This window comes from Uloborus diversus, chromosome 1 (genome assembly GCF_026930045.1).
Source record: "Uloborus diversus isolate 005 chromosome 1, Udiv.v.3.1, whole genome shotgun sequence".
Lineage (NCBI taxonomy): Eukaryota > Metazoa > Arthropoda > Arachnida > Araneae > Uloboridae > Uloborus > Uloborus diversus.
Window position 1 is genome coordinate 226,297,180 of NC_072731.1, and position 19,444 is coordinate 226,316,623.

The window sequence follows — 19,444 nt, forward strand, 5'->3', positions numbered from 1 at the left end:
TCCAGCACTTTTTCAAGTTGTATATAAGGAGATGTAACGTTCATTCATGGTTCTGAATAAAGATCTCGAGTTGAGACTAACGAGTATTCGCTTCATTTGGCTTTCACATTGTCTTCGCTATCTTCATCTAAGCGACAATATGAAACTCATTGTTATAAAAGTTTGGTGCCATATAACTGTAACATTAATAGTAATTGTAATGATAATTTTGAATAAAGGCTTTTCTAAAGCAATACAGTGATATAGAGCCGCACTTCTTACTAGGTAACTTCTTACTTTTACTGAAATATCTACATTTACACTAAAAAGAATGAAATAAAAAAATTTTGAAAAAAAAAATAGAACCGACTTCAAAATTGCTCTAAAAAGTGAAAAATAATTTTATTCTTTAAACACCTTCGATAATACTTTTAAACATAATTTTTGAAGTTGGCGCAAAAACAAAAAGTAAAATCCATTGTAACCATGCTTCGTTCATATTTTTATCAAAAAATCATCCAAACTTAGGAACGAAACATTTATATCGTTACTCAAATATGCTGTCATCAATGCGTAATGCATGTGGTAGTGAAGAAACTGGACCTGGTTAAATTTATACTTGTAGTTGAGTTATGGCTGTGAATGATTTTATCGATCGTTTTTGCGCCAACTTCAAAAATTATGTTTAAAAGTATTATCGAAGGTGTTTAAAGAATAAAATTATTTTTCACTTTTTAGAGCAATTTTGAAGTCGGTTCTATTTTTTTTTTCAAAATTTTTCACATATGTTGTTTCTTATCATGAATGTAATGTAAATCCGAAATTTGAGCCATGTCTGACTCACCGTTTTTGAGAAAACAAGTTTTTTTGTTTAGGGGGCGTGGCACATTTTTGCTGGTTTTTCAAATTTGCAGATTTTAATGTGCTTGTTGCTTGAAGCGCCCTTATAATGACATGGATTTTTTAATTCTATATTACTATATGGTCTTGTTAGATACTGTTACAGCTTTCAAATTGGTGACACTACGAGGGCGACGCCCACAAACTCCGTTTAAAAATGACCGAAAATGAATTTTTTTCTATATTCAAGGATAATTTTCTCAAAGCACCTTCGTGATGACACCAACATTTTTTGATCATTTTCTAGCCACACTTACATACATCAAAAATATGTATCAAAATCGTTGTCATTGTAAGGGCGCCAGAAGATATTGGAACTTTTATTCGATAAATTTCACAAAAACACAAATATTTAAAATCTAACTACAACTGTCGCCCTCATAGCAAAGATCTGATACTAAATTTGGTTGATAACCAACATGTTTGTCTAACATTCGCACAAAAAAAATCGGTGTCACTTCTATTATTTTTGGAAATATAATCGTTCGAAGTTAGTACGTTATGGCGTTTTTTTTATATTTATTTGTTTAATCTCTTCACCCCTAGATTGTTTTTTGAACATATTTATTTTTAATTTAATACAAAAATGTGTATCTTTTAACATAAATAGCTTTGGGCAGTAAGAGCGTCTTTTTCTTGAATAGAAAATGCCCATTTTGATATAGGTACAGGCGGATGTATTGTGCATAACATGTCTAGATTATCATACCAATACTCATCTTGTTTTTTCGGCCAAACAAATCTATTTATTCCAATTGTTCTTGACATACATGTGACCTCAACTTGCAAATGGATTTTACACGAAAGATGTATAGAGAGAAGCTCTTACAAGCATCTTATATAAATGCTTCGAATTTTCAACTAATAAATACCCCTGCATTGCCAAAAGTTCAATTTAATGAAATTGGATGAGCCCTATCTTTACGAGCAGTTCAAGTTCACTTCAAAGCAGAAGGAGTATTTATAAGAACAATTTACGATTGGTGAAAATACTGGGAAATAACAACATCCCTATTAAGTTGCACACTAGATGAGAAATGCAGTTCGTAACGGGGGAAAAACTGTTCGTTGCTTCAGAGTATTGTACTATGAAACAAATCCTATCCTTTTTTTTTTCGATAGAAGAAACAAAAAAACGAATGCATTCTCAATACATCAAATGAGAATATTGAAGAAAGCAAGCATTCAGAATTTGAAACTGAATTTGAGGATAACGTAGACCAAAACGAAGAAATCATTAAGAATCAAGTCAAACCAATTTCAGAAAGACGGTCATCTCTTATTGAAAACTGCTAATTTTGTAGCACTAAAGCATGGGAAAGCATGGTATCCCAGAAAAATAGTAGTTGACCATTTGCAAGTTTAGGTGAAATGCATGTCAAGAACAATTGGAATAAATAAATTTGTTTGACCGGAAAAACAAGACGAGTATTGGTTTAATAGTCTAGACATGTTATGCACAATAGATCCACCTGGTACCTATATCAAAACGGGCATTTTCTATTCAAGAAAAAGACCCTCTTGCTGCCCAAAGCTGTTTATGTTATAAGGTACACTTCTTTGCATTAAATCTATCTATCTATCTTCTATACATATAATAAAATAAGATGTTTGTGTGTGTGTGTGTGCGCGCGCGCATCCCAGAAAAACGGTAAGGCTTAGAAAGATGAAATTTGGTATACTGGTGCAGTTTTTGATGAAGATGTGCACCTCGGGCTTAGATTTTTGATATTTTACTTAGAAAAAAAGTTATTTAATGTTTTATGTTACTTTTAGCACTTTTTAGTACTTTTAACCTCACAGATCCCGAACCAATCGCGCCAGACGGATATTTTTTGTACTATAGTGTAGGAAATTTAATTTTAAATATGATGAATGAAAACATTTTGAAGATAGAGCAATTTTTGTACTTTTTATGAATTTTTGAAAAAACCTTTATTTTACATTTTTTTTCTGGGTTTAGTTTTTTTCGAAACCCATCCTGCGAAAAGTATTGAACCCTCAATTCTAAAATTTTAGTTGGTAATAGTAAAAACATTCCGCCCCCTTCAGAAGAAAAAAGTTTTTAAAAATACGAAATAGTTTTTTTTTTACAATTTTTTAAATGCAGATCGCAACGCGAGCTCTTCGCTTGCCGGCTGAGTTCCGAACTTACCTCATCACGTGATCCAACTGAAATCGTTTTACTTTTTTTTTTAGTTTTTTATCTTTTTCCAAGCGCTACTTTTTGCACACTACGGGGAACTAGAGCCTTTTCTTTTTGCGGGCTATTTTAATTAAAAAAATAAAGCCCGCGATTTTTTGCATGATCTTTGTTTCTGTTACGGATTGGCGGTTAGGTTAAGTAGATACAGAGATAGAGATTGAGTGGACAAAAAATGTTTTTGTTCGAATTAATACTTATAAAAATAAAAAAGATTGTTAATTACTGTTATAGGTAGATATGCATAGATCGTATATATATATATATATATAGATAGATAGACAAATATAGAGCTCGATATAGTAGATGGACTGCAAGAAAGAGACATGCCCGTCATTTAAAAAACTTCAACGGGGTGTCAATGCCCCTCCCCCACACACCATGACATTGAAAAAACAATGCTTTCACATAAAAGTGAGAGTGCTTTTTGTTATTTTTCGACAAAATTTGCATGAAGAGTACGCAGTTTGTGTCTCCCCTCCCCTAGAAAATATTTTATTCAAACTACTAATGATATAGATAGATGTAGATTTATTGATACCGCTACGAAATTTATTTAAGCAGACGCCGAAGGCGGCAACCCTGGCACAAAAAGACGAATGGCGTAAAAAGGTGGACCAGCTGGTCGCCGAAGGCGGCTAGTTAAAAATAAATATGTTCAAAAAAAATCTGGGTGTAAAAATATTAAATAAATAAATATAAAAAAAACGCCATAACGTACTAACTTGGAACGATTATATTTCCAAAAATAACAGGAGTGACACCGATTTTTTTTGTGCAAATGTTTGGCAAACATGTTGGTTATCAACCTAATGTAGTATCAGATATCTGCTATGAGGGCGACAGTTGTAATTAGATTCTAAATATTTGTGTTTTTGTGAAATTTATGGAATAAAAGTTCAAATATCTTCTGGCGCCCTTATAGTGACACCGATTTTGATACATATTTTTGATATATGTAAGTGTGGCTAAAAAAGGATCTAAAAATGTTGGTGCCATCATGAAGGCGCTTTGAGAAAATTGGCCTCGAATATGGAAAAAAATTCATTTTCGGTAATTTTTAAACGGAGTTTGTGAGCGTCGCCCTCGTAGTGTCACCGATTTGACAACTGTAACAGTATCTAACAAGACCATATAGTAATATGGAATTTAAAAAACCATGTTATTATAAGGGCGCTTCAAGCAACAAGCACATTAAAATCTGCAAATTTGAAAAACTGGTAAAAATGTGCCACGCCCCCTTAACAAAAAGAATTGTTTTCTCAAAAACGGTGAGTCAGACAAAGCTCAAATTTCGGATTTACATTACATTTATGATAAGGAACAACATATGTGAAAATAAAAAAAATTAAAAATGTCAACAATCACAAATGCTTTAAACTGCCTGATTCTTACAGACAATGGCTCTTAATTAATCATTTCTTCAAAACCACATATTGCATGCACATTAACTTTTTGAGGCTTATATCACAGTAATATGTTCAATTACCATGTTTGCAAAATTTTAAATCTTTAGAGTTATAATTTTTTTCGCTAGAGCTATTGGCGTAAGTAAAAACTTGAAAACGTGGTTATGAGAAAATCAAGAACGAAAAAGTAAATTTCAGTTATAAGTAGTGCAATTGAGTTTAGTAAAATTCTTCTAGTTTTATCAATAATTCACCGATTTAAAAACAATTGCAGATTTAGAAAAAAAAACACTGGGGCTCTCTGAATTTCTCAAAATCTCAAAATCAATTTTTTTCGAAAATTAGGGTGTTCGCCTACCTTAAAATTTCATTTTAATAAAATTTATGGGGAGTTTGTTCGAAAATTTCGGATGACCCTTCCCAAAGTGATCGACTAGATCCGCCACTCTGGTTGGGAAGGGGTAGTGAGTCACTGCACCAGCTCCTGCGCGACTCGGGGCTGGTGAGAACTTAAGCAACCAGCGGCAGGCAGACACCAAGGTTTCTGGAAAATTCCAATTGGTTTAGAATGAAGCTAAACTAATCGTTCTCTACACATTAAGCACGTCACGTTGATAAACAGATCAGCTGTGTAAAGCATTTGAACTTAATCTGTCATTTCAATTTTTAACAACGAACGTACGTTTTGACCACTGGGATGTTTTAATTTTCATCGGCGTCTGTGAGTCCGGGCCCCTGTGGGTCCCGGGCCCTTATGCATTCCCCCTCTGCCCCCTTCCCCTTGTCGCCGGCCCTGCCCAGAAGGGAAATTATGGAGTAAAAAACCGTCTAAATCTCCTCGGAGCTGCGAACGATGCACACTTAGAAATGTGGGTACCATTGTGATTATTTATTTATTTATTTATTTATTTATTTTTGAGATAAGGATTAAAACGGAAAAAGATGCTCAAATCTGAAATAGTTTTTTAATATAAATTTTCTCGGTCAGTGTGAGACTTTATAAACACACTGTATTTCACAAATATTAATGAAGATATAAGCATTTTTTTTAAAAATACGAATTTACTTTGAAGAGTTTTAGCTCATAACACGCAGATTTTTCCATCACGTGTTACCAAACTTTTAGAAAATTTGACATCATACAACAGAAATATATTACTAAACTTTGAAATAAAAATATCGAAAATTTGATGAAATATGAACGTTAGTAAAATTAATTTTTTACTGCGCATGCGCGAAAGATATGAATTTATGACCTTAATAATTAAAAACCCAAGTAGATTTTGTAACTCCTTGAAAAACGTGACCTCACATCAATGTTCAAAGGGGGAGGGGGGAAGGAGCCTAAAAGGTAGAGAAATCCTACTTTAACTCAAGTAACTTTTGATAAAAGTTGAAACATAGAAAAAAAAATATCTATGTTTAAATATAAATTCTTCTCTATAATTAAAAATCTTGAAGTCCTGACTCCGTTTCAGATATGTCACAAAACTTTGGATTGCTCGCAGTTATGTTAGAATGATTAACGCCACTCTCCTTTAATAACGTTATTTAAGAGTTATAGTTAACGTCCAAAAACAACTTTATGAAAAATTGATTATGAATTACCTCGAGTCCGATGTAGTTTCCACCATATAGACGTCTGCATTGATCTGAGTAACGTTGTGCCCGACATTGGCCTTGGTAACAAACCTGAAAATATGAGGGATATCAGTTTAGTATAATACAAATCAATTTTAGTTCAAATCGTCAAATATTAATTTTTTTTTTCATCTGCGAAAAGGTACGACTGCAGTAGACGATTCATTTTTCAATTCCTGCTATTAGTTCTCACGCTCCCTATTTATATATATTTATCTTGTTCAAATTTTTAATCACCAATAAAATACTTTTTTATTCATCCAAAATAAGTTGAAAACAAAAATGATCCAAAATGATTTTGGATACAAATCATCCAAAAATGTTCAAATACATTTTTTAAAGATTTGTAGTGAATGACACGTGATATGATGGCAGTTTTTCAAGTATTAATTCAGTAGTTAAGTTTAATTAATTAATTTTATTTTTTTTCAGCCAAGTGTGATAAAAATTAGCCAACGTGGCTGTTACCAGCCGAACCTGGCAACCATGAGCAAGTCAATGATGCATAAATAATTCCATCATTTTGCACTAACAGCTCTTCGCTCCAGAAAGGCTTCCCATGCACTACTGAGGCCATCTAACAATTCCTCTTCGGAACGGTAAAGCACATATTGCAGGAAAAGGCTACAATAGTAATTCTCTGGATAATATTCAGCTATGATATATGGGATGGTCACGCCTTCTTTATTGACCTGAGTAGGAATTGACTTCATTTTTTTACACTACTTGTTTATCTATTTTAAGTATGCTAACTGAAAACTATCGTCAAGTGTGCCGACTTTGTGCCAGTAATCCATCTTTCTGCCCCAAGATTGCGGCTGTCGAAACACAATTAAGTCTTAAAACAATTTTAAAAGGTCAGAGTCACAGTGTTGCTGCTGTTACTGTTGACTTATTCCTCCTGTCTAGCCACCTACACAGTGTGAAAGATGATCCGGAGATGCCTGCACTACTTTACATTTAGTACAAGTCTCATAAATTTTCTGACAAAAAGAAAGTGGTACAGCCCCTGTAGATAAAAGATCTGGAGAACCCGAAGGAGGGGACTGATTTGGCTCTTTTTTTACGGGGTAGGGCCATTAACTTTCCCTCGAATCCCATTTTAGTCGTCTCTTACGACATTGGGATACATTAGGACTGTTCTTGCCCCTTGGTTACCACATGGTCACCTTTTGGGGCAACCCGGTCACCTCACAAGGCTGTCGCAGTGTGAAAAAAGTAGCAGCTTCCATTATCTCTATTTTAACAAATGGAATCGTCTATTAGCCTTTGCCGATAGGAAGTTAACTTAACAGAGTCAAACTATACACTTTCGTGTAAACAGTGAGGTCTGCTGCATTAATGTTCCTCACCTTCTTTTTGTGATGACAAGAAATTTGCATATGCGGTGTTACAGGTTACTTAAGCACTGTTGTGAGAGTATCAAGTGAAGCAACTATTTCCACGTATTTTAAATTCCTGGGAAGTTTACTTCTGTGTCATCAAGGGTAAATAATCCGAACCGGCCATTGCATTGGTCGTTTCGTGTAAAGGGTTGTCCATAAAATTATGTCTCTTTTTTCGTTTTCTTTAAAGGGTTGTCCATAAAAATAATTACCAATATTTAAAGCCCATAATTTTTTACCAATATTTAAATGTCATGTTGGTAAAAAGTCTCAGTGAATTAAAAATCTAAATTTTGTCGGGTCTTTGGGCCACGAGGACTCTTTTCTTAACACGCTGGTCAGCATGTTCATTCCCAGTGATGTCGCAACGAGCCGGAAGCCACTTATAGGAGATCTTGTGGAAAAAATATTCAAAAAATGATCTGCATTCTAAAGTTGTTCGTGAATCCCAGTGATAATTTCGCAATAATGCCTGCAATGCTGATTTAAAGTCTGAAAAGATTACGGCCCTATCAAAGTCAGATCGTCTTAGTAAAAGCTGCTCAATAGCTGCCGCTATATCAAAGGCAGTAAAGAAAAGACCTACTGGCAAATAGAAGCTGAACAAATCACTAAAGATGCCGGCTCCATCACCATGGTATTTATCCAAAAATTAGCCATCAGTTGACACATGTAACCATTCGTTTTTTTTGGAAACCGATTGTAAATAGTTTCCAGAGCTAGAGCTTTTAACTGTTTGGGAGGCATTTCCCTCTTTGTTACTCTCATGTTAAGTTCAAGATTTATATGAAAATGAATGTAAACCAAAGGGCGCACAGCCAAAGGTATAATAGAAAAGTCTCTTGACAAAACTCTAAATTACAAGTAGCGTTGAAGACTATTTGGATGAATCCATCCTCAGTCTTCAGATTTCTATCCCTATTCAGGTCATAATCTCTCAAAAAGTGTTATTAAACAAACGTTTAAGTTTTTGAAATCAAGTTATTGCCTTTCTCCGTACGGATTTATAAAATTGTTCTATGTCAGTCAAGGTCAGCAGAGCATCAACGTGAGTATGTCACTGCACCAGTTATGGTTCGGAGGGCTTGGTTCTGAAAAACCTCAAGGCATTAAATGGTACTACTGCGAGCAGTAATAAGGACTTCAATGCAGTAGCCATTAACTGACTGTATAACCATTTTATATGTAGTATTTAGAGTCCTACGATTACATCCCCAACGTGAGCCACCCAGACACTTCAAAATAGTAAGTCACTTTTCCGACTTCTTAAAATATTCTGCTTCTTCGTTCCAATTCGAGGGGGAATCGAGAATATATTCACAGTAGGCGTCGAATACACTGGTCTGTAAAACCTCAAGATGAGGCGTAAAGGCTGCCTATTTAAAGTAAAATATTGAGTCACAGTTTATTCTTCTTATCCCTCATTCTATTATTTTAATATCAAATTTCGAAGTTTTGAATGCAGATTTTAAAGTCCTATAAAAACTACCTTAATTCTTTTTCATTGCACTATCCGATAAAACTATATCATCAGTGAATATAGCAGAGTCGACAGCTGGTGACAGGAAGCCTGTTAAATCGTCGATGAAAACATTAAAAGAATCGGACTGATGACGGTGCCTCGGGGAAGACCAGTTTCAGTATGTCTAAAATTTGAAATAGTCTCTTCATATTTAACGGCTGAAAACCTTTGTAAAATGAAATTTCTGATCCAAGTAAACATATTTACACAAGTTTTTGAATGCTGTAGAATGTTCAGAGCCCGGAGTCTCCATACTCTACAGTATGACGACTCAAAGTCGACGAAGGCAGTAAGAACAGTCTTAAGTTCGTCTAGTGAATGTAAAATTATATATATGTTGTCGCAACAGCGGATATTATCAAGAAATTTAGAAAAGTTAAAATTTTCTCTCTATACTTATTGCTAACTAGTTGATATTTGGCTGTCCAATGAAACTCGTAAATTTTTTGGTATGTCATGGTCCGAAAAACATCATTGTACCTTGCTGTCCGTTGACTCAAAAAAGAGTTTTAAGTTTTTCTGCATCGCAAAAACCATTGAATATGTTGAGAGCTTTTTAGCTTAAAATTCTTCAAAGTTTTCGTTATCGTCGTCACTTTCATTAAATTTTTCATCTTTATTAGCTTGAATTTGAATTACGATATATTCGGAAGTATATTTCGAAAGTGATAAAGGCGTTACTAAATGTATAGTTTTCAAATGGTTCTCTATTCCACATTATAAAAGAACCGTTATCACTTGAGGAGTTTACTTTCCCAGCCGAGGACTGCAGTTTCGTGCTTATTAGTACTCATCAGCCCGGCATAGCAGTGACTGAGCTGGAAGTAGAAAACTGCAATCCTCGGCTGGAATTGATTGAGATGGCGGTGTATTTCATGTATTTCTGCATTAGCCCTGGCTATAGGGCGGTAACTTACCGAATAAACACTAACTGTTAGAATTTCGAATTTTTCATTGTTTTGGTGGAATAACAAGTGACTATTGGCATAAATCTAAAAATATCGTTTTTGCAAAAAAAAAAAAAAAAAAAAAAACACGCATTTTCTTCAAAAATAAACTTTAAAACTGAAACAAAATACTCAACATTTTTTAATGTAATTATTTTTACTCTACTTTATTCCTTCTTACTTACTACTTTATTCTTTTCATTGAACATTTTTAAAAAAAAGGGACCTTCGATCCAATTAAGCATGAACAATGAAACAACCCAAACCGATTTAAATAACAACGTTGTAGGTATTAATCAATCACAATATTTATCAAAATTAATCACAATATTTATCAAAATTAATCACAATTTTTCAATAATCACAATTTAATAGTAATATCAGTTATTTAATATTAATTTAGTAATCACAATTTGAGGTTGCGTTTGCCTAACTGATAGCAGACTTGCACAAGGCACAAGGTGCTGAGATTTCTTAATACGGACGGGTATCATGATTGATTGGAAATGCTCAGCCAGTGACACGCTTCGCTATTTTATTTGTGAGCTACTTTTGAATTAGAAGTGACAAATTCAAATTTGGATACGTGCCCGTTTGATATAAAAGTGAATGAGAGGATACCGGAAAATAAGGGATAAGTTCCACTTTGCTGTACAAGACCTGGTGAGAAATAAGAGGATGGATATGCACCGTTTAGGTGGTAAAACCAATGTTTACGCATTTTTTAACAGTAGATAAAAACCACTTCGAGAAGAAAGAAATTCATAAGTCGATAGGGCTTATATAAGACGGTTTGGGGTCAAAATGTCGCCACCAAAATGTCGCGGCAAAATGTCGCCGGTCCAAAATGTCGCCGGGCCAAAATGTCGCCGGTCCAAAATGTCGCCGGCCCAAAATGTCGCCAGGCCGAAATGTCGCCGGTCCAAAATGTCGCCGGTCCAAAATGTCGCCGGGCCAAAATATTGCCGATCCAAAATGTCGCCGGGCAGAAATGTCGCCGGTCCAAAATGTCGCCGGGCTAAAACGTCGCCTGTCCAAAATGTCGTCGGGCCAAAACGTCGCCGATCCAAAATGTCGCCGGGCCAAAATGTCGCCTGTCCAAAATGTCGTAGATCCAAAATTCGCTCATTCAGTTGGTAAGAAAAATGCAAATGTACAAAAAGGCAGTTTAACACCAAATTTGCAGAATAAATGATTACTGCCTTTAATGAATGTCTCCGTTAAAAATGGGACTGGACTAACTGAGTTTCTTGATAAATTCTAAAAAGATTATTCCGTTTTGATTCGCAACTCTCGGCTGTTTTTCAGCAAACAAATAGAATACAAGCGTTACGTTATCTTATTTCTTGTGACTCGCTATCTACCAACTTTAAAACGTTCTGACGGCGTTCAATTCTGACGTTCGCTAAATTATTTTAAACTTTTCTTCAAGAATAGTGTGCGTTTGTATGTGACCGATTTTTTGGGGCCATTCAACATCAAAACCTGTACTAAGAATTCGAACGATACCCGCAACTCATATATGATTTAAGGCTGCGAGGTTTTTTTGCGTCAATTCGTTCAAGATAGTGGAGTAACTGAACGTTTTCATCGATATGCGTGACTGTCATTGCTCAAAAAATGATGAACGGAATCCAATAAAATGTTAGGAAGCAGCAGGGGGACAGATTTTGGGGTCAATAACACCAGAGGGTGGAGCAATCGAATGTTTTTTTTCCTTTCTTTTTTATTATCTGTGACTGATATATCTCAAAAAGTAATACAGTAGACCCTCGTTTCCAGCGGGTTTATTTTACGCGGTTTCGATTATACGCGGTTGAAGATTTGACACCTTTATTTTATTTACGCAGATGAGTTTCGGTTTTACGCAGATGCGGCAATGCAAACAGGTAACATTTTCCTCTCTTTCAAAACCGAAGCTCCTAAAGATTGCAGATTACACGTAACTAACTGCATTTTGGCGTGCTAATAATCGAACTTGGGTCCTTGGAGACATTTTATGCGATTGGTTCCATAGCTTTTTCCATCAGAAGTAAAGTGATTAAACTCACACAGTTCAGAACTCACTGGAAGAAGAGCTTTTAGGAGTGACAAAGGAGGTCAAAACCAACGAGGGTACCGACTCCGGTGACACACAACCAAAAACGCTCACATTGAAAATTTTCGAACCATCCGTAGACAATAGAAATGATCTTTCTGATTTGTTAGCGAGAGAAGATTCTATCATGGAAATGACGAAAGTGATCATGGATGCGTTAATACTCCGCAAAGAATTAGAGGAAAAATTCTTAATGACTACCAAAAGACTATCATAGCCAGCTCTTCTTCATAAACAGAACACGAAATTAGTTTGTTTTCTTTATGCATATTATGCATAAAAATTGATATAAGTACACATTAAACTTATTATGCAATTAGTCATCACTAGAATGAAGTATTTTTTTATCTACGGAACCTAATCCCTATTTTAACACTAATATTAGGCCTCAATTTACGCGGTTTCGATTTACGCAGCATTTCCGTGGAACATAACCCCCGCGTAAAACGAGGGTCTACTGTGCAAGGGTTAAGACAAAATTTGGTCTACAGGTATATCTTAAAGGGCGAGTTGCTCATTTATTTTTGGCTTCAGTCATCCCAAAAGGATGGATCACCAAATAATTTGTATCGTTTTATGTGACTGCTATATCTCAAGAAGTAATGCGAGGATTCATACAAAAATGTAGTATACAAGTGAAATTAAACGAAAACAAGCCTTATTTTCGTTCTAAGTTGAGTTTCATAATCGTTTACGTGAGTCAGTGTAATTAAATAAACAATGAAAAATATACTGAATTTAAATATGAGAGGTTGAGCATGATATCAATAAAATCTAAATTAGCCGTGTATTCCTCTCATTTTTGTAACACTTTAACTAGCGTGAGTGTTAAATGAAAATTGAGTTTGCATTCTTATATAATTTGCGTAGTAAAAATTCACTAATTAAAACAGCAATTTTTTCTGAGAGAGAAAAACTTATTTGTTTATTATTATTATTATCAATATTCTTTTCTTTCTGAATTACCAAGCTATATTGAGCTGGAACTATTACTTTTTGAAACTCATTTTAAAAATAAGTCTAGGTCAAAATTGATCTAAATAATCTCATTGATATCAGTTATTTCACCCTACATTATGAAATTTTTTCTTTTCTATTTGAAATTGGAAAATGTGTTTAGCTGACAAGCGCTACTTCGCATGCATGAAAGTATCCTCTTGAAAACCTTCAATAAAATAGCTGTTCTGAAATTGTCCCTTGATGATCTATCGAATATATAAATTTCATGAATGTTGAGAATTGAAATTATTTGTCATCGCGTAGAGTCGTTTTTCAAAAATCTGAGTGAAAGACACCTGTTTTAGCAGTTACGGGTTTCATTGATTTCAAAAGATTTGACGGTGAACATTTCGACATAATTTCAGAATTTTACTCATAAGAGATGGGAGTTCCCACGGCAATAATCTGTCATCTCTGTTAAACATTTGTTTTACTGTCCCAAAATCCCGGTCGCTAAGGTCATGCAAATGTCCTCTCAGAGGAAGGTCTCGAGCAGTCTTGTTAAACTTCTTCGATTTCATTTCCAGAAAAAGTCTCAGAACAGTTTTGATCTTACTTTAACCAACGTATATCTCACTGAAAACGTAGTTTTTTTTACAGTTCTTAGGGTAATGTTAATAAATCTATGAGAAAATTAAATTTCATTAAGATACTTTTCTACTTTATTTCCACCCTGGCCCGTGATTTCGAATTTTTCCAGTGAAAGGGGAGAGGGAGGATAACGGGCGTATGTATAACCAATGCAAATTTCATAGGATTGCTATAAAAACCACTTCCACTTGTATACAAAAAAAAAAAAAAAAAATCAAAGTCGAGGGCCATTCCGCCTGATCCCCTAAATGACTGACCTGTCGCTACCGTAATAATATGCTAGAGTGAAGGAGTTATTTGTTTTTACTTCATTACGCCAAAAAAATACAAACCGCCTATTCTCTTGCCATATTCATATTGCGCCTCACTATTCTTTCATTCGCGTTTAGAACAGTTTAGTTTTACTTCCATACCAATTTTTTGTCTGAATCCTTGCGTTACATCTTGATCCTTTACGTTACATCTTGAGTAATATCATTAATCAGATTAAACGAGAAAGAGAATTCCGTTGCAGCAGCCTTTCACATGTTTACGTTTGTAATAGTATACAGAAAAACGTATGTTTTTCTGAAAACTATTAATTTTCTGGAATTAATCTGATGTTTACGAATTAAGACAGGAGAAAACGTTTGGAATTTTTGAAGGAACTTACTTTGAAAGGCAATTAATATTCTTTCGCAACTTTTATGCTGGAAAGCATTGACGTACGTTTAAATTTTTCGTACAAATTGAACTAGCGAATTTTAGGCCGGCGACATTTTGGACCGGCGACATTTTGGACTGGCGACATTTTGGGCTGGCGACATTTTGGGCCGGTGACATTTTGGACCGGCGACATTTTGGACTGGCGACATTTCGGGCCGGCGACATTGTGGACCGGCGACATTTTGAACTGGCGACATTTTGGGCCGGCGACATTTTGGACCGGCGACATTTTGGCCGCGACATTTTGTCCCGCGACATTTTGGGCGTATACCATATAGGACAGTTTGAAAACGAAAAAAAAAAGTGAATATGATCCGTTTTGAAAGTAAACTCCTCACTTATTCTCAAGATATACAACTTATCACTAACTTACGGTTGACTTCAAAATGCTAAAGGAATTTTTTCAAAGACGGGAGCTGGAAGCCTATTGAAATTTTATGTTTCATAAAAATACTGCTCGTTTTAAGCCCGGTTTACTCGTTAAAAGCGAGTTATGCTCCCATAGACTTAACATTATACCCACCAAATCCTTCTGATTTCGTCGCTAAATCCGGGTTCACGTTAAATCAGGGATCGTTATAAGCAAATTAGACGGTACTTCATTTCTGTAGCTAAAAAGTTTATAAGGGAAAGTTTATAAGGTTTATAAGGGGCACGTGTGAACGCGGGGAACATGTGAACATGGTATGTTTTACTAGCATAATGTCAAGTAAAAAATCTTGAAAATTCTCAAGTAATGACAGTATCAATCCTACTTCTTGGTCAAACTTTTGGAGCAGTGAGCCTGTTTATGTTTCTGCGGTGACAACTCCTTTGTTTTAGCTGGTGTTGTATGAAATTTTATTGCTGTCTTCTTCAAGTAAAAACATATTTTAAACAAACTAATAAGCTAAACTTAATTATTGGAAATCATTATACGAACATTCAAAAAAATTTATGACATTGTTTAAATTTTTAAATTAAATTAAGGATTCTCTCTTTTTAAAAATTAGTTCTAATGTAGGTGATGGGGCACTTGTAAACACAATATGTAGGGGCACATGTGAATAGTTTCCATATCCTCTCCGTAATATAAATATTAGTGAAATGTATGGATTGCAATAGTGAACGAAAAATTCAGTACCGGCATTCGGTATTTTTAAAACGTGATACCGGAATACCGGTATTAATACCGGTATTTGAAATTTCTCGAAAAAATGCTTGAAAACGTATTGTTTTGCATACACTTTTCATAAGTTTTTACAAAAATTGTATTATTTATGAAAACGTATTGTGAACAAATATAAAATTAAGAAACAAATGTCATAATAAAAATACGATAAGAGTAAAAAACATAATGCTTCTTTTGAATTGTCTCTAAGCCTAGAACTCATTTAGTGCGCAACCTTCCAGTAGTTGAAAATACTCTTTCTGAATTCACGCAGGTCGGTGGTACTGTTAACAATATGCGATACACCTCTTCTAATGCTTTAGAAGTCCTTCATTTTCAAATAATTGGGTCTCTTGCGTGTTATTTTTGGAAAAATTCTTTTGTGTGTGTGTGTGTGTGTTTCTTTTGTATTATTATTGTAAATTTTTTCAGATTTATAGGTAGTTCTAATTTTTTTCCGAGAAAAGTAACTTTTCCAATAATAACACCATTTTCTTTTGAGCAGGAAATTCTTGCTTTTGATTTTAGTATTAGCTCTTCGGTTTGAAATTTACGATAAACTTGACGAAATTTTATCTTGTAAGTTTCTCTTATTCGTTTTCGTGTTCTTTTCAAAATTCTTTGCAATATCTGAAAATATGTTTCAAATGATTGTGCTTATCCTCTAGGCAAATTTTCAAGGCACTATTTTATTTCTAAATATTATTGAGATATGGCAACAAACCAATACCAGTGACTAAAAATACCATTTCTTAAACTAACAAGAAAAAGTTTTTTGCCAAAATTCAATAAAGTTGAGACAAAAACTTTAATTAAATATCATAAAGCATTACTACAAGTGATGGTTGGCATAAAATTTTCATAGGACAAATACATTCGAAATGATCTTTCACAAAACGGAAAGTGAGTGATCATTTAAATAGAAAAAAATAAAAACATGGTGCACAAAAATGCAATTTATCTCACCATCTAGTAATGAAAATATCATTTTGGAATCTTTTTGCTACTTTTGTTTAATGATATTCTATTAGTTCCTGCTTTTGAAGCCAAATTTTTACATCACTAGATTGATTTTGGTTCTGTATCATGGAAAAGGAAATGTACAGTAAATATTTAATAAGGTTAATTGAAAATTCTTTAATTGAAACAATTTATTATTTTCAGCTAATACCGAAAATACCGGTATTTTGCCTCAGTAAATACCGGTATTCCGAAATTACAAAATTGCTCGAAATACCGGTATTAGGTGTACCGGTACACCGGTAGTGCAATCCCTAGTGTAATGTTATTATAAGTGTTAAGAATGGTGTAAAGGTTTATCATTTATATTTTGCTGCAGTCACATTATAAATTTATGGTTAATTATTATTACATTATTATAAATTAATTAATTATTTACTTTATTATTTTTTATGTTTTTAATTCTTTTGTTCCTAAGTAGTTGACCAACATTTTAGAGGTATATTATATTTACAAGAAAAAAAGAATTATTTTAACTAAAACTTGAAGTGTAAAATAATTTTAAATTTCATCATCATACTCTGCTGTGAAGCTTAAACGTACTGTATATAACAAAATTGAACTTTACATAACAAAGTATTCTTGGTATTTCTTAGTCTTATAAGTTTTTTTCGTGTCGATCCTGTGATTAGAATATGCTACGAAACTTTAAAATTTGATAGAGTTACATAATTTGGAAAAAAATGCTTTTTTTACTGACAGTTACTGTACAATTTAAACTGACAAAACTAACTTATGCTTGGTTACAAACCTTTCAGTGTAACTGGTACACAATCAACTTTCAATAACTCGAAGTCCCAAGGAACTGGCTAAAATGATCGAGTTATTGGTTGTTCGAGTAATGGGAAGTTTCCACAACAGTGTCAAGATTTTGGGACCCAAGGGAAACTGCGCGATAAAGTCATATTTGAGTTATAAGCTTCGAGTTATCGAGATCCGACTGTATATGGATACGTTTATTCCTATTAAAGAGTTTTTCGTTGAAGCATGATGCCTCTACTGTATTTTTCAATCGTGTTCATATGTGCCCCAGGCTTGTTCATATTCGCCCCTCTGTAAGAGCACATGTGAACAATTGAATATATATTTTTAAAATTTCATAAAGTAACGAAATACTTTTTAAAAAAATCTGAAAAAATTGCAGCGCACAAAGAAAAGTGCCCCCTTTTCCCCTGCATATTTCAATTTGCATAGTTTTTTTGGTACTTTTAATTGCGTACCATTAAATATTTTGTAAACACCACATACCAGTTAAAATATTAAAGAAATATTTCATACATAATTGAGATGTTCGAGGAAAAATATATTGTTTCATTTGAATTACTATTACTTTTGTTTCTCAGTGTGTCTTATATTTATGAAAAAGAGGAAAACATTGGAGGGGGGGGGGGGAGGGCATATCTGTGATAGCCTGAACCTAGAAAAAATCCTGGCACTTGAGGCAGACAAACTTTTAGCCTTAATTTGGACTTAATTGGACAGCACGTAGGAAGGTAAGGACAATATCATTAAGTTTAGAGAGAAAAAAAACACAATTTTATGAACAATAAATGAAGAAGTTTTGAATGAAACCTTATTTGTTCCGCATTCAGTAAAGTCAGGTTCCGTGTTGTACGTGTAAACTCCATCTACGACACATCCATAGGAGCAAGGACTGTACTGTAAAAGGAAAAAAATGTTATTACTGGAGGAAAACTAGAGTAGGGGAAACTAAGGAAGTTTTACCCACAGCGGGACTTGACCTATGATGATTTTTTCCATGAAAAAGAATATTTAGAGATAATTTTAGTTATATTATTGGTTGACCAGTCACACAACAGTAGAGGAGGGTGGCCCAAAGCAGGTAGGTCGCCCAAAGCGGGTAGGCCTTCGTATGCTCCCCCTCCCCTGAATGTGTAAGCAGCGATGCATAAGTATGTCGTGTTTACATGAACACCCCCGAATTTTTTATCAGTCCCAGCGAAGCAGCGGTGAAGCGGCATGGCACGACCAGGCTTAAAATAAAAAAAATGCTGCATTTCTATTAAAAAAAAAGAAGTTTTATAATTTGTGATTAGACGAAGACCAGCTTTTTTTTTTTTTTTTGTCAATAATATTACGTTATTCTGGCACCATCCACAGGGCAGTCATTTTGTTTGTTTCTTTTTTAAATTTAAGGTAATTGTTGAAATAAAATACGTTGAAATAAAAAACGTGCCTTTAGGCAAAGCGGGTATAGGATTAAATCATACATTTATTTATAATTTTTTGACCTGTGTGTTGACTTAGGTTTTCTAATTCAATAGGGTAAGTATAACTTTAAAAAGTTACTTTTAGAATGGAAATTAATTAGTCCATTGATTTAATCAGTTATTTCTTTATGTTTTATAAACAAATGTGCAAACTTTAAATTGGATAAGTAAAACTGTTTTACATTTTTTTATATAACGGCAGGTAGCTAGTCAACTATTTTAATCATTTATAGCTTCATATTTGATTGGCAAATGTACCAAACCACAATTACTTAAGCTTACCCGCTTTGGGCTCCCTGGTAGGGAAAAGCGGGTTTTCAAATGTTTGTAAAAATTAATAATAAATAAATATTAGGTTTGAAATAATACAAAAATTAATTTTTATTTTGAAGTTCAAGAACCCTGCTAGGAAATAAAACCAAAATTGTTGCGATAAAAATCCAAAAACTGCAATTTTCGAGCGTTCTTCGAAAACCTACTCGCTTTGGGCCACCCTCCTCTACTTTGCAGGGACTAAAATTTAAGGTAAACAAAAGAAAGCTAACAAGGTAGCTTTGACCCTTCCTAAGAAGGGGAAACTTGACTCAAAGGCTAACTTGAAATTTTTGTTTAATTTGATGTTTTTTCAATGTATTTTTATTTTTGAATAGATAAAATAGTCATT

The 19,444-nt window shown here is 34.0% G+C and overlaps 1 protein-coding gene across 1 annotated transcript in view; it reads right to left on the reverse strand.

Moving 5' to 3' along the window:
• The window catches only part of LOC129234188 (fibroin heavy chain-like), a 37,687-nt gene that overhangs the window by 13,106 nt on the left and 5,137 nt on the right, over positions 1-19,444 (reverse strand). Inside the window, exons 3-4 of the mRNA XM_054868103.1 lie at positions 18,122-18,208; positions 6,100-6,183 (exon numbers count right to left, since the gene is read on the reverse strand). Of these exons, the coding sequence (XP_054724078.1) occupies positions 6,100-6,183; positions 18,122-18,208 (171 nt within the window). The remainder of the gene's footprint in view (positions 1-6,099; positions 6,184-18,121; positions 18,209-19,444) is intronic.